The sequence below is a fragment of the Accipiter gentilis genome, chromosome 32 (genome assembly GCF_929443795.1).
Source record: "Accipiter gentilis chromosome 32, bAccGen1.1, whole genome shotgun sequence".
Classification (NCBI taxonomy): Eukaryota; Metazoa; Chordata; class Aves; order Accipitriformes; family Accipitridae; genus Astur; species Astur gentilis.
Genome location: NC_064911.1, coordinates 6551250 through 6575554, shown reverse-complemented (window position 1 = coordinate 6575554; position 24305 = coordinate 6551250). Strand labels below are relative to the sequence as shown.

At 41.8% G+C, this 24305-nt stretch overlaps 2 protein-coding genes across 2 annotated transcripts in view; one reads left to right on the top strand and one right to left on the bottom strand.

The window, feature by feature from the left end:
• KCNJ6 (potassium inwardly rectifying channel subfamily J member 6) overlaps positions 1-7901 on the top strand; it is a 162954-nt gene extending 155053 nt beyond the window's left edge. Inside the window, exon 4 of the mRNA XM_049835284.1 lies at positions 6842-7901. Within this exon, the coding sequence (XP_049691241.1) occupies positions 6842-7167 (326 nt within the window). The 3' untranslated portion in view covers positions 7168-7901. The remainder of the gene's footprint in view (positions 1-6841) is intronic.
• TTC3 (tetratricopeptide repeat domain 3) overlaps positions 1-24305 on the bottom strand; it is a 255764-nt gene that overhangs the window by 8271 nt on the left and 223188 nt on the right. The gene's annotated exons all lie outside the window — the stretch shown is intronic.

The window sequence follows — 24305 nt, the reverse complement described above, 5'->3', positions numbered from 1 at the left end:
CCCATTGCTAGTGCTGACTGAGAGGTTATGTATATTTAATTATTTTTACTCAAAACTGAAAATAACACTGATTTCTTGTCAGATGTACACAAATACAAAAAGGAGAGGGAAAATGTCTTACCACAGCGTGGCATTTGCAACATTTTCCAGCAATGACCACTGATGCTTTGGGCTTTACAAAAAAGTGGTGAATTCAGGGTACGACATGACTTTTTTCTTTTTTTCTTTTTTTTCTTTTTTTTTTTTTTTAGCCTGATTAAACATAACAAATTAATTAATATGGAATGTTTCTGACAATAACTTGGTGCCAATATGAAAATTTTATTCTAAATCTCTGTTCTTTTTTGAGGCAATCTTTTTCACACCAGGGAGAATTGCTTAGTACAAATTTGACAGGGGAAGTCTAGATGAGGAAGAGAATATACTGCAAGCACATCTGCTGCCTTTAAATCTCAGCATATCCCTTGTGGCACCCCAATAAAACAGACCCAGCAAAGCTAGGTAATTTGCCAAAGCCCACACGATATCTGCAGGAGAACCAAGGTATCAATCAGGAGTTCTTGACTCCTAGCCTTTTGCTTGTTTTTAATAGCACACATTGCATTCTCATTCTCCTTAACATCTAAAAATAGCAGAGTGACAAATCTTGCACCAAATATCTTTGAGACCAAAAGGTCATCCAGGCAGAGACCGTCTCTCTGCCTTGTAGCACGCTGCTTGGTGATACTTAGCGAGCACAGGGGCAATGCTCGGATACAAACCCAAGAAGTCACTGTAGGTTTTTTGAGCTCCACACTGAAGTTTCAGACACTTGCTCCACATTCATCTGATTACCTCAATATTAGTGCCATTATCACAGTGTTTAAGTAAAATCCCCCCACCTTCACACCCTTGCCCCAGGCAAGATGCAAAAGTCAGCTTTAATGCTATGGGTCAGCAACTCCTCCTTCTTTGTAATTCCTACAGCAAAATAAGTTTCATCTTGAGCACTGACACAGAGGCTGTAGGAATTAATCTCAAGGGGCCAGAATTTCCTACATGTTTGGTTTTGTTCTTAAAGGGTTCTTACGATACAAATGAACCTTTTGACAAAGTAGAGCAAAACTTCTACAGTGATACCTCAGCAAAGGATGTTATGAGTAAGGACAGAGTGAAAGCAATATAACGCACGTGGAAGTCTCAGCTCCCAGCTGGAGACCCCAGACCAAATTCTGTACTCCTGCACATGAGTGAAACTCCACTCGCCCCAGAAATGAGACCGCCACTGTTTTCTGTGCACATCGGAGTCCTCTGCCGCCGAGGTCTTACTCCAGGCTGAACTGTGAAGCAAACTTCCCATGCAATAGTTGAAAATGGGTCATTCTTATGGGAAATCCCATTCAATTTTGTGCAGCAGAAAGTCTGCCTCGTTCCGCTAAATGCCAGCAGGAAATCGCTGAACCTCAAAATCGGCTTGACATTGTGGCTGTCAGCCAAAAGATGCAGTCAATAATGGGCCATAATTCTTGCCCCCTTCATTTCATTTAGAGTCCTTTTTTTATCACAGGAGTGGACTCGGAAAATAAAAAGTCCTGTTGTAATAAAGACCACCTGAAGTAAAACAAAAGCTGAATGAGGCTGTGTCTGTGTGTAATTTGCAGTAGGCTGACCTAGAGCTGAAAATCACTGTATTTGGGCCCAACCATCTATTTGATTCTGTGATTCTGAAGTACCCTTTTTCCCCTGACTTTTTAATAGCGTTTTATTTTTGATGGCTCCCATCACAAAGTGAAATAATATATGGTAAGAGTGCATGACACAACGTATTATTGTGTAAGCTACCATGAAATCTTAAATTAAGTGCACTGTGAGGAAATGCATCAAGTCACTCTGGGTCACCACACCAAACCCTTGTAGCCCTGTAAGACAGTGCAAAGCATAAGTCTAAATAGCAGTAGACAGCATGTACAAACTGTAACCTCAAAATAACTGCACAGGGCGACTTTTCAAGAGTAATGAATCTGGAGGTGGCATCAACTTTGTTATTAATTCTAATCAGTCAAAGGTGGGGTTGTAACCTTACCCGCATATCAGCAACAGCTTAGGGGAATTATTCTGTCATTTTCTTAGACTGCGTGGTGCAGACATTAAGCTTGATAAAACCTTTCATTCTAGCTGCAAGGAAAATTGCTGATGGGGTACACTGAAATAGTGTCCACGCTCCCCGTCAGGCAGAGGGAGCCGCTGCAGCCTGTGCTCAGAGAGGAACAGCCCACAGGTTATCAGGAACCAGAGCGTGGTCCCAACTCCTTGTTGAAGCAAACGGGACATAGTGTCGCAGATGTGACCAAGCCCCCTCCACCATCCCCACCCCAGCACAGGTACCTGGCCGCAGGAGCCCAGCTGTGTGACAAATTCAGTGCCGACAGAAAGTGGCTTAGCAGGCCGGCTCCTGCTCACGAGCTACTCTTAACTCTGCAGTGTTACCCCAAATCTCTCTGCAGTTCAGGTCCTCACCTGTTGAACAGGAATAATAAGCATTTAGAGGATAAATTAAAGTTTTAACGACACTGGTTGTATGTTAACGAGACTATCCAAAGTAGTAACCAATTTGCTGATTTCAGATACATGGAGCTAATCCCAGCACTGTTAGCAGGACCTTTTTTCTTCCCATTTGAAAACAAAACAATAAAAATGTCGCCATGTTAGCTTGGCTGTCTCAAAAAAAGTCGCCTTCACCCAATACCCGTAATTCAGCTTGCCTCCCCTGATATAACAAGGACCAAAATTCAGCTTGCAACTCGCCTTGCATAGTTCTGACCCAGGAACGGGGACAGGGGAGCGACAGGCACAGTGTCCACCGTGCTGTGTGTCTTTCACAAAGAAGTGGTAAATCTTATGATGCTGGTTACAGTCCACAAAGCTCTAACTGAAAATTAAACATAATAAAAAACCCCACAGTGAAGTAAGACGGCGATTAATTTTACAACTTTAGTAACTTGGTCCAGCAATCAAGTATTTGCACAACGCTCGGTCATGATTCCCTAGCCTGTACAAACATAAAACAAACAGACCGAAACACTGCCATTAAGACCTAACAGAAAGCTGTAACATATACAAAGGCTCGTTACCACTCATTAAAAATGCTTCGAGTTTAAGGGAGTGAGACAGCAGTTAAGGGCGACCATCAGAGGTCCCATCAGCTCACGGTGTATTTAAAATACAGTACGCGGCGAGGTGAACAGGTGCAAGCAACCAGCCCACTGCACTGCAACCTAATCCTGCCGCCGCCGTCCCCGCGTGCCGGGCAGCAGGGACAGATGGTGCGGGGAGCTGCAGAGCCGCCGCACGGGACGTGCAGGGGCAAGCGGCCGCCCATCCCAGCGGGAATGCTCCTCTGTTACCATCCGCTGCCTCGGCTTCACTCCGTGTCCGTCACAGCAGGGCCTGAGAGTCCCGCCTCGAGGCTTTTTTGGGCTCCGACACTCCATCTCAAATAGACCGTTCCTTCCAGTTATAGTTTTAATTAATTTAGAATGAATTATTTGGGTCTCTTAATTTCCCGGCTTATTTTGAAAAAGTCCAATTAATGCTGAGCTAAGTATCTCCAAAGGCTCCCTAGCTCTCATCGACCCTGAAGGGATCCAATTAAAATGAGACACTAGTCAAAATGTCAAACCACACTCATTTTTAAAGCCATTGTGCAACAGATCTATGGCTACATGTAAACCACACAATTACTGCATAAATCACGCAATACTTGGAAACCTAAAGTCTAAAACGCCCTCACTCAAGATGCAGCCTTCCTCGTCAACCACGAGCATGTTCAGAAATTACAGCAAACAACAAAAGTCACATTTCCTTTTACAGGACAATTAAAACCATGGAGTATAACGAGACATGTGTCAATTAGACCGTAATATAAGATAAGGGCTTAAGGGCAGAAAAGACAGTCCAGAAGCTCTGCTGACTGCGGAGCTGAAGGACCTCTGAACCAGCACAGGCAGAGGCTGGTAAAGACACACCATGCAGAACTGCAGAAATCTCTCTGTTCTGCTTCCAGAGCCACGCAGGCGCACTGGCAATCACTTCAAGGGTCTCCACAACTGTGCCACATTCTAATCTGGAATCCTTGTGATCCACTTACTTACAAATTTTTTCCATATTAGCTTTCTCAAACCTTTAGAGAGCATTGTAAGGTCTTTCTCATACACACGTCCCTCACTAGATAAAGTCTTTTTCTTGATTTCAACTTTACTTGCTTGAAAAACCCTAACTCTTTCATGCTAGCTCTGAAAGTATTCTGTCTAGCTGTGGAAAAGAAACAGGTATTCAATCACTGCTAAATGGGAGACTAAATTAAAAACTAAGACAGGTCAAAATTTCACATGAGTGTTTGTTTTCAATGAGCTGTAACTCTAATGTAATTCAATTAATCTTCTTGACTTCTGCAGAAAATTGCCCCCCTCTTTCCCACCAGTGAAATGAATTTTTCCAACCAAAGCAGCAGGATCACTGAGTACTTGGTCTGAGCACAGGAAGGTAACACTGTTTCAAAGGGACTTCATTTTTTTCTCTTTATTTATAATCTCATTGTCCTTCTAATGAAAACTCCAAATTTCCCACTCAATTTGAAGTTAAATTTCAGCAGCAGAGAAAGGGATTAGAAACACATGAGTCTTGGGAACAGCATACTCCTTTGGGGAAACCCCTCCAGGGGGTCACTGGTCTCAGAGCACCACCAAGGAGCCACAAAGATGCTGGTAGGAGACCAGCCCAGAGGGATGCCCGAGACAGCAGGGGAGACATCGCAACCAGCACCGGTCACTGCCAGCCCTCTCTGCCCCCCAGCCTGCTGACGCCCCCCTCCCGGGGGCAAGGAGACCCTATCGGGTACTGCACCCACGCTTCTGGGTCTGCCCAGAAGAGCACTGGAAAAAAAACCCCCAAATGACCCTTTGGGGAAGCTGCTGCACGGCTAGTGCGTTTCTCATATGTATAGTGCTCTGTGAGCTGCCGAGCTCATCTCCCTCTGTCATTTTGTGAGAAAGAAGATCTCCTTTAGACTAAAAATCACACAGGAAATCTCACAAGAGATGATTTTGTGTCCTTCAGCCCTTCCCACCTGTGAAATGAACAGAAAAATGGTAAGATCTTTATATTACCATTTGTGCGTTACTTGAGAATTGAAATGCAAACATGTCTCGCTCTGCAAAACTGAGAAACAAGAAGGCTTGTTGATTTCTGTCAGGTAAAAGGAAAGAGAAATTAAGATCAGTAAGCACAGTAGAAGTACGGTCGCCTTTCTGCCTGGCTGTAGCAGGTAGGTACGGTGCAGCAGTTTTCATGCTAAAGCTTTCCGCGACAGTCACCCCTCCGCAGGGTCTGAGGTGCTGCGGTAAGAGGAGGGAATTGATGGAGAAGCGCTGAAGTATCACAGTGCGGTAACAGCTGGTAAATGTCTTTCTAAACATAAAGTTATCATGAAAAAGATAGAGTATCAAGAAATAGCAGTTTTCACCCATTGGAAGCAAGTTATCTGAGCTTGGAGAGGAGGCTCGAGAGAATGAGGGCAGAATTATCTAAAGCAGTTTGCACAGCCCTGAAGAAGATTGGAGACATTAAACTGCCAATGTTTGCTCTTCCTGAGACTCTCCATGTGCCTTTATATGATGCTAGCAGCGTAGAGAAATGATGTGTATTTCTACAGGCTGCCATTTGTGCCCCCAAGATTAAACAATTTTAATTGATTATGATTACCTTCTAAATAACTGACGTGTGGCAGGCTTCTCCAGGGGTTATGTATCCCTACTTATTAAGTATCTGACATATACTGCTTGGCTGATGTCTGCTTAGTAATACATCGTTAATAATGTGCAAATAATTAAAGGAAAGCCATCACATTCTCTCCCTGTACTCCCATTTTGTTGGCAGCACCGTTTTTGCCTCTTAAATTCACTTTTCCTGGTCAGCTGGGTTTCCCCTTCCACTAGTGAGCATTAATATTTTATCGTAGCGTTTCCCTGAGTTGTTTGTCTGAGATGGAGCAGGTTCTCTAAGTCACAAGTCCCTGCTACAGCCAGGTGTTTCTTCACCCGGAGGATACTCTGGACTACACTTTCAGCTTGGAACAGCTGCCTCTCTCCAAGCCTCTTAACAAAATATAGTATCTTACGGATTTTTTTGGCCTATAGCAGCTCCCAGAGTGAGGTTCAGCAGAGCTGTGAAGTGAAGGTAACAATGAAGTTAGTTCCAGTTACCTGAATTTGACACCACACACTATCACAATGTCCTTCAGGAGTTTTGCTGATGTTTGTGTGTTGGCCACCAGCCCAAACCTCAAAGCAGTGTAACTAAAAGGCAGCTCCAACCTTTAGGGGAACCAAGTCAACCCATGGATCACAGGCTCAGGGGCGGGCTCCAGCCGAGAAAAACTTCTGTACGAGTTCCTCAGTTAGCCTGGGCAAGTGCTGAACACGGCAGCGTGGGTTCATTACATGCCGGGGAATCAAAAGATGGCATGGTGCAAGTCACATATGCTCTCAATAAGCCATCTGAGACTCGTCAGCGGGTGAGTGACTCACTGATGAAATACAGGAAGAAGAACTGCATTTAATAAAGAAATGTTAATCTTTGCTCACAGACTTACCACTTGTTATTATGTACACACAGAAGGAAAGGGCGTCAAATAGGTTACACACTGTAAAGTTGCCTTCTAAGCTCAACCTCATATGATGTCAAGCCTAATTCTTTTCTGGCATGTGCCTTTTTACATACACTTCTTTGCCTATATGAAAAAATAATTAAGGATCTGGGAAGGCAGTGGGTCTTTATTACAGCACTTCTTCCTTCTCTGTTACAGGAATGACCTGCCAAGCTCGAAGTTCATATATTACAAGTGAGATCCTGTGGGGTTACCGTTTCACCCCTGTCCTCACTCTGGAGGATGGATTTTATGAAGTTGACTACAACAGTTTTCATGAAACGTATGAGACCAACACACCAGTTTACAGTGCCAAAGAGCTGGCAGAGATGGCCAGCCGAGCAGAACTGCCCCTGACGTGGTCTGTTTCCAGCAAGCTGGACCAGCATGCTGAGCTGGAAACGGAAGAGGAAGAAAAGAATCAAGAAGACCAAAATGAAAGAAACGGTGATGTGGCCAACTTGGAGAATGAGTCCAAAGTGTAGAACCACCGGAGGCATAAGGGCCACACCACCTCCTGTATCTTCTCCCTCTTTGCTCCCTTTTTCTTTCTCCAACATGCTTTTTTTTTTCTTCCTCGTTATTCTTAATTCCGGGAAAATAAATACTTAAGATGCGAAACACCTACCTGCCCAATTTAAACTCAAGAGATTCACAGACTAAGCAAAGGCGTGAGTTAGAGCTGCAATACCCATTATCGATGGTGGAATCTCGATCCCCGCCCTGGTAATGACTGCTGGCTTCCTCAGCACCTCTCTGAGTTCAGACCTCCAGGTTTATTCACATCAACAAAAAAAAAAAACAAACCCAAAGCAATGGGAATATATACAAGGGATTTAAAAGGAAAGACTAATTAATGCTCATCAAAGTAATGGGCCTTGGCTCCAGTCTTGACGTATTTCAGGAGAGTTTCACAAACTGAGTGACAGGCCTCTATGAAATGGGCCTTGCAGCTTTAAGACGAAGGTGAGCAGAGGGATCTGCAATCCAACACAATACTGTACATATGCCTTATGTAATTACTTTCTCTTTACATTTAGTAATAAACACCGCATGTACAAAAGTACTGTAGTAAAGAACTTCTAAATAATGTACATAGATGTGTAATTAATGTAGGTTTAGAAACAGAGTTCTAGAAATATTGGGATGCAAAAACTAACTACCCATCGAGTAGGCATTTCTCTTCAAGTATTTGGAGTGTAATATTGATTTTTTTTCCCCCCCCTATATCTATGGCTCTTCTAGTGCATGACATTTTCTTCAGTGTACCAGACTGGCAGCTATTTAGAGTACCTCACTGTTTGCCAAACAGATCGTTTCACTGACTCTAAAAAGCCATAAGTCTGGGAGAGGGCAGAGTAGAGAAACTGTAACATAATTACTGATATACTGTGAAAATGTTTACAAATAAGGCAAACTGTTCCTGGTTCTTTTTTTGGCAGTTCAACCTAAAATTTAGGCTGTGGCAAACTCGTGGCAAGCCAGAATTTCCGGTATACTCTTAATATAGCAAGCATGTTTCATGTGGAGGTATTATCCTTTATGTGCAATATCTAGGGAAACTTCTCCCTTCTCCCCACCCGAACCACGGGATTTCAGCGGAGTAGTTTGCTACACAAACAGCACAAGCCATTGAAAACCCAACGTTGCACCTTAGCAAGTAGGTTTTTAGCTACTCAGCTGGGAAAGAAACAGCTGAATTTCATCGGAAGCCGTAATCAATGAAATTCATCTGTTGACAGCGCCGGTGCTTGGCCGGTCCGGCAGAGTCACGGAGGGTGCAACATGCGTGGGTATATGCTTCAGCAGGGTTTCTCAGCCAAACACACAGCTCCTGCCACCCGTGCTCAGGAGACTGGTTCCCTAACGACTTTCTCCACCTTGGGTTAGCTCCTTGGCTGTTGTAAATCCGTGTAAATCCTGTACATTCCGACTTGACGACTTTAAAATAAACGGGGCAGTGATAATTTGCATAGCTTACACGGCAACACTCACGCGAGTAGGGGAGCAGATGTGTACGGTCACAGTTCCACGGACACGCTCCGTCAGGGGCTGCTCGCACCGTGCGGCATTGCCCAGTGCTAAGGACCGCTCAGCCAGGCCCTGCGTGCATAAAATACTACCTGTTGAAAAAAGCAGTGCTTTCGGTGGGCTGTCACTCAGGCCCGTCGAGAACAGCATTTCTGTCAGCAAAGGAGAAGAAGCTGCAGCCTTAATTTCATTTTTTTTTATACCTGCCTACTCCGGAAAGAAAGAATACACTGAAGAGAATCTGAAGCATTTTTGTACAGACACATTTACGTTAAAATAGAAGAGAAAAAAAATAACCTCAGGAGAAACTCAGTGGGCAGGTGGAAATTTTGCACTGTGATATAGCTTTCACATTAAATTCACATCTATTTTCCTTTTTTTTTTTGGCTGAAACAACTGCCCCTTGTTAATTTTCACGGACTGTGGCTAATGGGCAGGGGTTTCTGCAGGTCCTCAAGCTGTGCTTCACGCTGAGGCGGGCAGCGTAGGGTGTGGGGAAAGGGTTGCATACCAGGTACTGGCAGATCAGGCTGGATGGAAAGAGTTTTTTGTTTCAGCTCTGAACGTTTTCCCTAAAAGGCTTTTGCAAAGCAGCATGATGTAAGGAATGGTGCAGAATATGGAGTTTTGTTCCCTCCACCTGGCATGGCTGATTCTGCCAACTCAGAAAAGGTGACTTACACTTAATTTTTGTGAAATAACACTCATTTTGCTACAGACCTTGCAAAGTTTGTTCTGCCCCAGCACCAGCAGCTGCCGAGTGCTCCAGTTCATCCAGCCCAGCCCACCCGTAAGGTTACCGGTGAGAGGTACTGAGCATTTTGAAGGAAGGGTGGCTCCACAGCTCCGCTGGAAGACAGAAGCCTTCTAGCAGAGGAGCCGGGGGGAGCGCAGCATCAGTAGCGACGAGCCGCCCACGTGTGTCAGTCCTAGCGAAAGGTGCGCGAGCTGAAAGCAAACCATTCCTCTGAGGATAAACCTGCTTTTTGCTCTTGTAATTTACTGGGCCACTCTATAATTCATTGCTGCAGTTTAACAAAAGTTTGCTTTAATTAGAACAGCAGCTCAGGGCCCTAATTAAACCTTTTTTTTTGTCCTTTAGCACAAAAAAATAGACTTTCCGCCACTGGGGCATGCGCATGTGTAAGCTATATTTTTGTGAATAGGGCACTTAAAGCTTAAGGTGTGCGTGTTCGTCCTTTCTCTCTCTCCCCCTGTATTTTATTGTCTTTGGTATTAATGTAGTATGGACTGTAAAGTTTATGAAATCTCATTTTTGTAACATAAGCTTAAAAAAAATAGAAGCCTCCAAAGCTTTCAACAGGGAAGCTTCACGTAATCTTTGTACTAGAATGTCCCTATCAAACACCTCTATTTTTCTACAATGATTGATTAAGCAGTTTAACAATGTATTTTGTGTCAATGATTTCAACTGAACTGGTAAAAAAAAAAACAATTAAGAATTGAATGCTGTTAATTAACAATGGATTTTCAAGCCGTATATACTGAGTGGTGTTTTCATTAACAGTAAATAACTTAACCTGGGAACTTCATCTCCTAATCCTAAGCAATATACTATGAAATATCAGTGCCCTATGGGAATATTTTTGGCAAATCACATTTAAGGAACATGAATAATGCAACATTTTAATATAATTGACTACATAATTGATTAAGACCCACTACATCTCTACATACTTCACTAATACATTTTGATGTCTTTTTCTCGGGGTATCTTGCAATTTCCAGGAGCAAAAGAATTTACAGAGATAAATGTGAGCTCTCAGTAATCTACCGAAGCTCTCAATTCCTTCTTCCAGTGATGAGAAATGCCACAGAGATGCTTTGTACAGACTTCACAGACTTTGTGCACAGTGTTGCACAGTCCTCTCTGGCTCCTTCTTACTTTTTTTCTTTTTTTTTCTTTTTTTTTTTTTTAATAACACACTTTTTTTTTTTTTTTTTAATACAACACTAATTGTTTCTCCCCTGCCCAAGTTTCCAAACCAGATCTTTCAGATGTTGCTAACAGACACAGACATACTGCTTTTAATGGAGAAACTCGAATTTATACTGGGGAAGAATTTGACCTTCAGCAAATACTTCAAGCTCTGGCTTATTATTTAGCAATAAATACCATCTTACCGGCATTAAAATAAATTTCAGAAATTATTTCCAAGTAGGCATCCAAAAAAAGCAAACATTCTCTTAGCAATATAGAACTGTAATGATCTAGGTCTTTGCCCTACAAAACCAGTCATTGGCATTGATGTGAGCCATCCCAACAAATCTGACTTCTGTGACCAAAGTTGAACATCTGCTCCTACAAAGGGCCTCGCTGCAAGCGTGCAGGTAGAGAGGATTGCGCAGCCCCGAGCCCGAGCCCTGCGCATCCCTTGCGAGGGGGAGGACGGGGGTGGCGTGCCAGGGAAGGGTCCCCGGCAGGCAGCTGCTGAGCCAGGTGGGACGAGGTGCAGGCAAACGCGAGAGGAAAACGCTTGACGAACGGTTTGAAGTTAACTTCAAGGCAGGCTCTGGATTTAACCCCAGTGCACGGAGGTGCCCAGATATGGGGTTGCCTGTGTTCCTCTGCTGGAAGTGAAGAGGAAACCCAGGCCTTTCAAACCCAGGGAAGAAACGCCTCTTCTCTTTTCAGCCACAGGGCAGAAGTTCCCATTTCGCTCAGCTGCATGGTATTGGGCTACTTCGGAGAGGGAAGATCTGGATTCAGTGCTCTCTTCAGCCCAGGAGGTTCAAAGCTGCATCCCACTTCTCCCGAGAAACTAACTCTGCCGTAACAGCAACGGCAGAGCCCCAGCCCCTACGCCAAGGGGCGACTGGCTCTTGAGTTCACCTGCTGGCCCAAAGAAACTTTAAATCCTCGTGTTTTTAGCGGAAGAATGGAAAAGTCCTCATTCCCTGGGTCTACGACAGCCTCCCTGCAGAGGTGCGGCACCACAGCCTTTGCCGATGTTTCCCAACGCGACCGGCCGCCGTCTCTCCTAGGAGGGCAAATCCCGCAAGGCCGGGGTTTGGTGTGCTCCGATCACCACCCACCAGACCGGCCTTGCCGGGAGGTGGAGGTGGAGGGAAGCCAAGTCCTTCTATCTCGCTCCAGTTTCGCTGCCAGATGGGTACCGCGGCACACAGCCCTGGGGGGATGCACCATGTTATGGCCAAAAGCCGTGGCTGGCAGGAGGAAGGGGTATCTGGGACTCCTCTCTTTTGCAGATTTGAATTTAAGCAAGTGGTGAATTTATACCACTTCCTCCAGTTATTTCATGGGGATGTGAACTAGAGGCTCAATGCTGAAAATGTTATTTGTCTATATGGTCTATATGGGAGGGGAGGGCACCTCGGGTAGGACATTTCTTAGCAGCTATCACCAGAGCTTGTGACTGTGAAACAAGCTTTTTACTATTATGGTACCTTCTGTCCATCAAATATCTTTCTTTTTAGAATATCAGCCTCCTCAACAGCCACATTACCTCACTTAGACACTTTTTAGGCTATAAATCAGGCCTAATAAAACAAGAATAAAAGTTAGCTTCTCTTCCACTCATTCCTTCGGCTCGTAAACATGCTGTTTGGAAACATGCACTTGGAAAGCAGGCATAAATTTGGGCTTTGTGCTGTAAATAATTCTTAAAGACAAGACCTGAAAGCTGTTATTTATTGTTCCTATTAAATGATGCTCTTTTATGCTTCCTGTGTGAATTTTAAACTTGTAGGATTTGGCTTTTTGGAGGGGAGGGGTGGTGGTAGACGTTCCAGGGCACCCTTCATTTAGTCCAAGCTTACTTCTACCAATTTTCATTTTTTCATATCCCCTGGATTTCCAGAAATTATAATCTAGTGGTAACTTCAGTGTAATGGCATACTTTTTTTACCACTTGCCATTCTCCCATTTATTGTCTGGATACTGATGCTCTAATACAGTCTTACACAGATAGTACACAGACGTCATATCCAAAGATAGCATTCTAAAAAGACCTGAATATCTTGCTATTTCATCTCAAGTGTGAAATCTGTTTTCTATTCTAAGCAAATTCACAAGTATAAACCACAATTCTTCCCTCATTCTCCCCAACTTGTGTGTCATCCACACAGAATAAAAGCCTAAGTTTCAAATAACACCAACTGCTTTGAGATTTTTTTTTCTCAGAGGGCAGGACTGAGGAGACCGCTCCTAATTTTTTTTTTAATCAAAGATGGCAGCTCCCAACTCACAGCTGCAGCTCATGGGCAGTCCTCTGGAAGCTACGGGCACCATCCTGCTACCACCTTGCTTTGAAATCTGGATCAGCCACTCTTCCAAGCCATAGAGCAGTTCTCCCTCAAATGATTATAGGCAGTCACTTGCATTAACTTTTCTGGAAGGTTTAAACTGGAAGAACTGGTAGGGAACTGTTACCCCACCACACTTTCCTCCACATGCTTTTCACAGTCTATTGGACTGGAGTCCTCTGGACTTCTTCCAGCTCGGGAAAGGAGGATGCCTGACACACAAGCACAGACCCTCGCAGCCACCCTCCCTGGCCACTTCCCCATCACCGTGACCAGGAGGACCCAAATTCCTCACTGAAACATCCGTACTAAAGGACGCGTGATGTGGTGCTCGAGATGGCACTGCTCTGGTTCAGAAAGGACGGCAATGCAACGTACAGCGTTCGATCCACTTCACGCGCGCAGCACGTCGTACGCAGCCTTCTGCCGAGCTGAGGAGATGGAGATGGAGCTTCGCACCGCTAGCAGGGTTCTTTGAGCGCCTAAGAAATCTTCCCAAGAACGTAACTCTAATCAAAGTAAACTCAAAGTAAAAAGGACCTTTTCTAAAAAAGATTATGCTATCTTAATGAGAAATCTCTAATCTGAAAATATCACTGAGATTGGGGGTGGGGAACTCAAACTGTTGTACTTTGAAGTCATCATAATGAATCTTGTTCATACAGCGATACAGGTTATTTCCTTCTTACAGCATTGTTTTTGGTTTAGATGGATGGAATGCTAGAGCTAACCTCCTAAATCTCCGCTTGTGATTTTCAGAAATGTTGAACCTTTACCAGTTCTTACTGAGATCAGTAGGAATTAAGAGGCATTTCTGTGAAGAGAGACCATCTGCTCAGATGATGACGTAAGAACTTGGTGCTACCTTTTGCTCCCACTTTTAGGCCCCCTTGGAGATGATGGAGTCAGGAGAGGTCTCCACCTCACTGAAATGCCATCCACATCAAATACATGCCAAAGTCCTAAAGAACCCACGCATGTTGCAGTTGGTTTTAGGCACACATTTTTAGGCACCCTATGGATCACTAAAGGCATTGTCAAATGTGCTAAAGACACTGCCACACAGGAGCGAAGAATGACTTGGCTCTCTTAAAGGCATTTTATTGAAATCAGGTTAGGGCATGGCAGTGGGGCAAGAAGAGGAAGCTTCATAAGCTTGCACTTGTGCTGTAGCTTCTGTAGGAAAAAATGGAAGCCATCACCTAGCAGAGAAACCAGCAATCTTCATTTCTAATAAGCTCAATACTCAAAACACAGGAAAACAAGATAATGCACTTTCTAATCAAAAGACAAAATGGTTCATAGCAAATATAAAAGATTCCTAGAAAGGAAGGAATACAAATAAGTGTGAAGTCTACACATGAAACCCAACAAAAGTCTTGGCCAAAAGGCAGGGCAACTGCCATCAAGAGTTCAAAGCTAAGCCATGCTACTGGCCATTTTTTACTTTTTATACACAGTTATAATTTCTTTCACATGCACAAAATTACTATTAATAAATATAGTAAAACATCACCAAAACTATTGCTTAAAAAAGTTGGCTAGCCAAATCATCAGAATGAAATCTGTGTAATGAGAAGAGACAATGGAGAGAATTCATCACTTAAAATCCGTTCAGCACTTTTCCCCATCCCCGCCCTGTGAAATGCATTAAAGTAATACCAAAAAGAAATGGCATTGGTTTTAAACTTACTGAATTCAAAAGAAAGGGGGAAAATGTTCAATGCACAAAAACCATTCTGCCTTTTCAAGACCCATCTTTAGGGTCTTTTGCCACCATCTACATGACAAGGAAGAAATTAGCTGTATGCTTATTAGTACCTACAGTACTGATTGTAGAAAAGCTTTTATCCCTCACGAGGCACAAATTCAAAATGAACTTGAAGAAAAGTCACAGCAAGATCACCTAATATGATAAGTAATATATGTAAAAGGAGTTAAGTGTCTGTTTAGCCTGACTTCCTGGAGAAGGAACAGCAGAACAGAAACAGAAAAAGAAAACTACATAGAAATTTTCCCGAAAAATGGCAGAGAAAATTGTGGCTCTATTTCATAAATTTAAATAACAATTTCCTTTCTTTTTTTTAATGACAGTGTTTGTTCTCTCTTCTGTTAATGCTCTGATTGATTTGCTAAAAATCTGCATGGCCATAAAAACATGACCTTTCGAAAGTAATTCCAGTTTTGTAAAGAAATAATTTATTTGGGATCTTTAATTATTAATTATTGCATAATCTGTGGATTAATACTAATAATGAGAACAAGACTGATAAAGTGAAATGCTTCCGAGAAAAAATTCACAAAAATTAAAATACATTACTTCACAAATCAGAAGGGAATATTCCATTCACAGCTTTTCCCCTCACAAAAGCATTTTGATATTAGAACAAAATGTTTTGTTGAGATAGAGAGTTTCTTGAAATAGGTTGAAAAATCCATTTTAGCTCATCTTTGCAGATAATGAACAAATCCACACCATTGAATTAATGTCAGTTTACCAACCGTAAAAATGAATAGGTATTAATTTTTTTTTTTTTATTAAAATACACTGCTGGAGATATCTAGCAGTGAAGAAATCTGTCACCAAGCTCACCCTTACAATATGAGTCAGTCATTGCCATGACTCTGATTACAGCTAAAATTAAACTATTCCCAATACAACGTTCTGTACATTTTCACAAAAATGGACTTGCGAAGGGTTTGGACCAAAATGTCAAGGACCCACCTGGGATTTGGGAAGTGTAGGCTCAACTTCCTGCTGTAACTGACTCAGACAGAAATTTTTAATCTTAGATCATCTTAAATATGGAGTTGCAGAAGCTCAAGCCAGACCTCCTTCCTCCCCTGGCAGTTTCTACCCATCAGGTTAGAAATTATCAGTCAATCTGTTGCAATCTCTGAAGAGCTATCCAGGAAAAAAAGAGAAAAAAAAATTGTGGCTAAGTTGAAAAATTCTGAGCAGATCTACTATAAAATTCACAGTGAGATACAAAGATTTTCTCTAGTCACTGGCTGAAATTGGAGCTGTGCCTCTAAAGGCTGAAAGTCTACCTAGACAAGTGGATAGCCATCTAAGAAGTGAATTATTAAAAAATGATCATAGCCGACAGCCTGTGAGCAGCAGGAAAAAGGGGAAGGGTTACACAAGCACAGGGATGGAAATGCCAGATTGTTCCAGGAATGGCCCTCTGAGTCACATCAAAAACACTGAGGAAGCACTGACTGCTTTTGTTCTGGATTGTGGCTGTCCCACAATGGAAAAATTCCATTGCAGGACAAAAAAAGGCAAAATAAAAGAAAAAAAAGGGGGGGGGGGGGGGGAAGCGGGGGGGCGGGGGGGCGGGGGGGAGAGAGAAAAGGAAAAAAGAAGAGAGAAGAGAGAAGAAAGAAGGGAGAAGAAAGAGAGAAGAGAGAAAAGAAAAGGAGAAAAAGGAAAAAGGGAAAAGGGGAAAAAAGGAAAAGGAAAAAAGTGCTTGCTCCCACTCCTCCAAAAGATGCTCTGAATATCTCACTGACTTGTATACTTTGGGTTTTGTTTGTTGGGGTGGGGAGTGGGTTGGGTTTTGGTTTGTTTGGTTTTTTAACCATCACAGTCTAACTGTGTTCTTGACGTTGCTCTTGATAAATGCCGTGAGAAGAGAAGCCCACTTTTCCTAAGGAACCAGCACCTGTCTGATGGTGAACGCTGTGACCTTAGAGTACCTTCAGCAATAATAAATTAAAACTTGTTATAAAGGATTTTTCTTGACAATTCAAGTAAGTAGTAGCAAATAATTGACACTTTTATTGGAAGCCCTGGGTAGAACCCTCAAAACGGGGAACATATTCGTCTCGGTTTGCTGGCCCTTCAGTAATCTGCGCTGCAGGCAGCCAGCTGGTAACAAGCCCTCGACGTTGCCTTCCTCTCACATTTTCTGTGTGGCACAGGATGAACCTCACACGGGTAGAGTAAGGACAAAGGCAAACATCTTCAAAATGATGTGCCCCAAAATCTTCATGGTATGGATCAGCAAGGTTCACTTGATACACAAAACCACCTAAAATCATTCCTCTGTTGCTTAGTATGGTCATTTTACAAACAAATAACTATGAAAGTTAATTTTGAATATCAAAATGGTAAGTAATTAAACCGCTGATTGAACCACCAAATGACAGTATTTTAAAGGTCTGTGACAGTATTTTAAAGTTTCCTGCAAGTAACATTGCACTTTAATATGACCAATGGCTAGAATCAGAGCCTGAAAAGCAATTACTACCATCTTTTCTCCCATTTAATCCAACAAATGGACAAATAGAAATTAAAGCAACTACTTTAGATAAACAGAAATCAAGATTTTGACTTTAGTTTAGAAGCCACTTTATCCATAGCCGCAAATTCAAAATTTTTCAAACCCTGAAGTCTGCTATATCATTCCCAGTAGAGTAAGAAACAATAATGTAATCAGAACTTCAGTTTTATGGTGTTGGTGGAAATTTTATTCAGGTAAAAGTGAAACCTTTCCCACACCTCTTCATTTCGGGACATGTTTGTAACCTTTAGAAGCTTTTTACTCATAAGAAAAACATGCAGGTAAAGACCTTTTTTTCTAAACCACTTCAAGGCACAGTCCCCTTTCATTTTATTCAAATATCAAATACATTTTGTCTTCATTTCTGCATAAATCTCAGAAGTTGCACGTTAACACGATTAGGTTAGCAAATTAGGAAGTTGTATCTACCCTAAAATACTTACATAGAAGTTTATGAATAAATTAGTAAAACTGCACATGCACAAATCAGCTTAGTCAATAAATAAGGAGGAATCAGAAAAAAAATTCTGTGGAAGGTGCAGTTACCTACTTGCTGTCATAGCAGTGTCTATACCATTATTCTCTCAGATAAGAGAACATATGGTAGGTATGCAAAAGTAATCGTTTTGCTATTAACCTACCTTTGCATCCTTTTGCCTTTCCCTAGGAACAATTTCAATACACCTGTGAATGGGTGATGATGAAAGCATATTTATTAAGAAAGCACAAGAAAATAATGTATTTAGACAACCAATTAAAATTTTAAATAATATATATATGAAACTGCTGTTCTAGGAAAATTGTTTACCCACTTTAAAAAAGCGGATACTAATAAATAAATTATTCCCTCTGGAACAAGAAATGGCTTTGGACACTGTCGTGATTTAATTCGCTTATGTTTAATCCACTGAAATACCAGTGTGCTATTAACAGAGGGGACAGCTATAGGTGAGAGCTGAGAAGGAAGATCTGCTTTCTTTAGTTCATAGCCTAGAGTTCAGGCTTCCTTTTTTGCATCTTTGGTTTTCCGGAGTATTTCTTACACAGTTCCAGGACCCAGGGGAAAAATTCACACACGTATTTTGAATACAATTTTTCACTGGACTTTGAGTCGTCGCAGTATTAATTAAACTCGGCGTGAGTACAACCAGAGCTGGGCTTCTTCCCATACCACAGACCAACCAGTGACTGCAAGCCTGCATTCACCTGCAGGTTGCGTACCTACAAGGCTCCACGTTTTGAGAAATGATGGATGTTGCAGCAGGTGCGGGTGAACAAGGACCTCGTTGCAGCCTCAGGTCTGGAAGCGGGCCACATCTTTCATCGGCTCACATTCTACCCACCTTCACCAAAAAGGCAAGCTACGTTCCTCATCAGTACATCACGTTTCACTCTTGGTTGATTTGGCAACTGTTTTATCAGAAAAATAGCAAAATGCTATCTATCTGAGCTAACGCGTCCCGTTTGCCTGCAAACTCACTTTCACCTGGCCCACAAACGCTAGCGGCACGTACGGCTTAAACACAGGCTGCGTGGCTCCAGGTCTCCGAGGGTCTGTCCTGTGGGCACCTTGCTGGGACTTGAACTAGCCAGTTCAAAACTGAGGCAACGCACGTAGGCATACATCAGGCACTGCTTTTATGGCACGACAGATATATGCACTGACATCAGCCTGAAAACAGAGGATACTCTGCCACAGAAATTATCTGTCAGGAATCTACACGTGGTCAAAACTAGTGAGGTTTTTGTGTTGTGCTTCCAGGTGGCGTTTCTTCCACAGACATAGTTCTTCATTGGTAGCCATTGGGGGGTTGTATGGTTTCACGTAAACACTGATAATTTGCTGAAAGTAGAGAAACAAGCAAGAAAGGCAGAAAAAAAAGTGTTATTCTCCCTCTAACACTTACATAACCTTCTAGTAAATGAAGTATAACCTCCTTTGGTTGGTGCTTTTTCAGTTATCCAACATGACAAACTCCAGTGTTCAAAAAGGTAAAAAATTGTAAGATTATCTTAACAGGCATAATATTTAAAATGGTAAGATACTTTTCAATAGATCTTGTGCTCCTAAATTGGTAAGATGGCAAGATCAGCCTCCAAGCACTGTTTGAGTAAGAGCTTCATTATTTCTACTAGGATACTTGAAATCTAATGCTTCATTAGGTTATAGGACAGTAGGATGAAGATACTTTCTACAGCCCATATGTCTGTGAAGTTCTGCTTTGATTTATATGGGAAAAACAGCTAATAAACTGTAAATGCAAAATTTTAAATGATGAGTTTTGGTGGGTAATGATCTCGGTCTCTGAGACATTTTGAAACTGCTTTTCAACAGTTTCAGGTAGCATTTTCTCACAATGTATCAAAGTATATTTTCCTTTATACTTTCTCTGAATGTTACAACACTAGGTTATTACGTAACATACTATAATCAGATTTCAAATGAACAGGTACTTCTTTAAATGTGCTTTATACTTAAGTAAATTTTAATTTAGCAGAATTCAGTTTTCTCAGTGAGAACTCAGCTTTCTATTCTGTAACCTGTCCCTTGCCTCATCAGTCATTTTGCTATACTAAATCTTGGCCACCCATTGTGCCACATCACAAGGCAAATCTCTGTTTCTGATTGCTCAGGTTCTTTAGAATTTGCTTCTTCTGAAACGCCCATATGAATTAACTCTGACTCAACCTTGTTTGATCATTATTTGGAGATTGGAATAAACTGAATCAAATTAAAGCCATTTAAATTTTGAATTAAGTGCCATAAAATGATTCTGTGCAATCAAACTAATCCACTTCAAATTATACCATCAGCTAATTTAGATTAGCTTCCAAAGTAGACAAGTCTCAGCTATAAAGCCAGAGACAACAGATAAACATGAAGAGAAAAGGAAGCAATGCAGCATTATTGTTAGGGTGGGTAAGGTTTCAATATCAGTGAACATGTGGACTAACCAGTAGGAAGGTTTTTGTAACTGTCACCAAAAAAAAATAGAAGCCACAAGAAGGAAAATTAAAGTTATACATTAAATTATTGTGTTAGTATTAATGGAGAGTTGTTCTCAAATGTAAAAGACAAACACAAGGGAGACGAGAAGACTTTTGATAATTTACACTTAAATTTATAATATAGAAATTTGCATTTAAATATAAAATCAACTTAAATTTTAGGGCCATAAATCTGAGTTTTAGTGAAGTTGACCCCAGGGACAGACAAGGCAGGACTGGAGCAGAGAGGTAGATTACAGAGTTTCCCACAGAGACGGCTGCTGATTTTTTTGTCAAAAGGATGGGATGGGACAGAAATGGGAACGGGTAGGGAGAAGAGAAGGGGTCCAAGAGACCCTGTAAACTCCTACAGCAAGTTCTGGAGGGACTGAGGTATACCTTTGCAGAAATGCTGAAGAAGCAACTCTAGAGAGCTGATCTCCTGGAGACCCCACAGAAGGCAGCCAGGAGGAGGGAGAATCCAAGGCGACAGCGGTTTGGTGGTTCAAAGGCCACAACGTGCCTCCAACGTGAAGAGTGGAGGCGGATGGAGCACCCTTCCGAAATTTGCTTGCAGAGCCACCTCCCCACATCCCCGCGAGGGTGCTTCTGCCCGAGGGAGAGGGTGGGACGAGGGACAGCGCGGAAAGAGAAAGACAACCGTGACCGCAAACAGCGCGCTCAGCGAGTCGAGAGATGAACAGGAGGAGGAAGATGGGCAAGAGCACTCGTGCTGTGATAAAATGTCAGAAAAAAACACAGCTGGGAAGAAAAAGGGGAAGCTGGAGTAAAAACCTGTCTGAGAGATCGGAGACAGGAGCCCTTCTAGGGGCAAGGGAAGGAAGAGAACAAAAGCGAAGGTCTTTCTACTTTTCCATAAGCTGTTTCTTCTGTTCCCCAGAGTTCCAGCTGGTTTTCACCTTTTTGCAAATATTTGGTTCATGCTTGCCTTCCATATGACAGGGGAGTGGACTTCAAACTACTTGATAGCATCATAACCCTTCTAAACTGAATATTCAGATTGAGTTATTGGATTCAAAGTATTTTTTATAAAAATCATTAAAAGTAGGTAAGAATTTAAGCAAATTCAGTGGAGCAAATTATTTAAGCAAATACCAAAATGAATGGAGAAGAAAACCAACCAAACAAAAAAATCCCACACACCCCCCCCCAAACAAAACCAAAAAAAACCCCAAAACTAACAATCCTGAGAAAATGAATCATTAAAACAGATACCACCTCCCACACCTGACTTCTGATACACATTTTTTCTTAAGTAGGTAAGTCAGTGAAAATCAGTTTCTATGATTTTATTTTGTTATGGAAACAAAAAAGGGAAGAAACAGCATTAATCATGATTCAGTTCCCTGCTGGTATTAAAACACTGCATCTACTCAGATATAATTTTATAAGATGTTGATCGATTATTGCTCCCTTCATACCAAATTTTACATCATGTTAGATAACTTCTGTAAAAGGACCAAGGATAGCAAAAACATTAGCTAACTCTTCAGAGAAAATTATGTTACACAAACCCAAGAAAAGTTGCTGTCACACAAACTAACCACAAGCCTACACCCTCCAAACAACATGCATATTTTAATAGCGTAATACAGCAATAACGCTGTTTGAGTTTTGCTGAAAAGTGGTGGAAGAAGAGCAAGACAGTCACATTTTCATCAACAGTTTCTTTTTAATTCTGTGAATTTTGCAACAAGAATTGAATGCATTGTGATACCAATTTAGGAAATCTTGTCTTTAAGCACAGGAACGGAGCTGTGCGCTTAAGGTCATGGGTGTGCACAAATACCTTTCTCAAATTAGAGTCTATGAGCGTTATAAGAGCTACTCAGCACATTGCACGATCATCTTAAAACCATTTGGTTTTGTAAATGACACATCTTTGAATTCCATTTAACACAGTGGGCTGCAAAGCCGTTATATTTACTCCTCATTGAACAATAATAACCCGGGTGTGCAAACTACCAGTCTAATTCCAGAGACACGCTCAACGTGCTGCGCCTGCATGTAGCTGTTTGCTGCCCAAGAGAAGAGCGAGGGGAACCACATCTCCCTCCAAGGGAGGGATGCTCTTATGGAACGACCAGTAGCCATCAGCAGAGCTGGCTGAAATCTTTCTAGGCAAATTTGCTTCATTTGGAACTGAAAGGGGGAAAAAAAAAAAAAATCTTGCTGGTTTGGTAAGGCTCTCCTCGTTCTCAGTGAACAGAAGCAAATACAAGGAGTATTTATGTGAAATAACCCATTTCATAGGGGGATTTTTTATTTTGCCTTGGTCTTGTTGTGATCCATGAAAATTGATGCTTTCCTTTAAATTTCTTATGACTCAGGTTATATGGAAGCTAAAGGTCAAAGGCACATGCAGGAAGGCCTCTGTACCATTTGCTACTCCATGCCAAATGGTCACGCTGTTGCTGGTTAACAATTTACCATAATGACATCCTGTATTTTTATATTAATGCTGAAAAGGAAAGGACTGATTTTCTTTTTTTTTGGTAGATGTTCCTCCTATAAAACTGCAGATCAGGTCAGAGCTGCTCAAACGCATGCAAACAGATTTCTTTAACTTTCACTGTGAAGAAAATGGGGAGTTATCAGCCAGACAGCTCTTCCTTCAGTTGTACTTCATGGGAAAAAAAACCCTGTTATCACTCAAGCCAGCCGGCACAGTACCTTTTCCATTGACCCTGCACTATATTTTTTTTCCCCACCGTATTCTTGCCCAGACTCACTCAATGTCTAGAAAGAAATGGTTCCTGCATATTGAAAATGATAACTGCATCAGAAGAGTAGATGGATTTCATAGAGGTTTAATTTCTTTACTTTTCTTTTTTCTTTTTTTTTTTTTTTTTGCCTTAGCTTAAATTCTTTATTTTCTTTGAGCTTTATTCACTCTGCTTTCTTCCTGTCACGTTCCACTCTTGACTGACGTGTACAAGTGTTTCTGCTTTCGACGCTGTATCAAATGCAGTCTCACTGCGGTCATCTGATACAGCAGTTCAGCTATTTCTGTGAGGTTTTTCTCTGGCATGGATTTTGGTTAGCTCCAGAAATCTAACTTGCTTATGGACCTCCAATGCACCAGCTCTAGAAACTTGCATTTTATATTCCATTACTCCACCAACATGACTGAGAAACATCCCCTGCAAACATATCTTACTATTTTTACAAATCCTTCTAATAGCATTACATTCTCAGATTTCTTCCACTGGCGGCTGTGGGATTTTTTCAATGTCTCATTATTATTAATAGCTGTTCATCCTTCATATCTCTTACCTCAAATTCACTTTCAGTTATTTCTGTGTTGACAGTTGCAGCCTCTGCACTTTATCTAATCTACCGCGGATGTCTTCCCTTTCTTGAATTACACTCTCCTGAAGCATCATAGACTGAGTTAGCAGTTTTGTCTTTCTGCCCCCAGAAATACAGCACAAATTTCACCTTCACTACTTTGTAGCAAATGGCTTTTTAAATTCTGTAATGAATGTCAAAATATCCTTCCAGTTTTCCCAAGCTGAGGAATTCAGCCTTGTGAGGTTTTTTTGCTCGTGGTATACCTAGACAAAGTCCAGAACTGCTGGACTCAAGCGTACTTTCGCTGGTTTTTCTCATTTCTTCAGCAGGCAAGAGTATTGTAAGCTTTTACTTTGTCTCTTTACTTGAGACTACTCACAAACAACACAGTGCTTTTCCTCCATTTCCAGAGCGAATGAGCAGAGATACCCATTCAGGTGATGTACGATATTTTGCCTTATTTGCTATGTCAGTTTGTGCCCAAAAGAGAAATTATATAAACTTCATGGAAGAAATCATAACCAAAAAGATACAAGACTGAAACAATCTTTTATAAAAGGCTCCATTATTACAGGTGTTTACAGGGTGCGTTACACGCAGACAGAAGTAGTGAAGTAGCTTGTCTAAATCTACGCTGAAAATCTGGCACAGAGCTGGGTATAGAGCTTGATTTTCAAGAATCAGCTTAGTGCCTTAACCCTCATCCCACACAC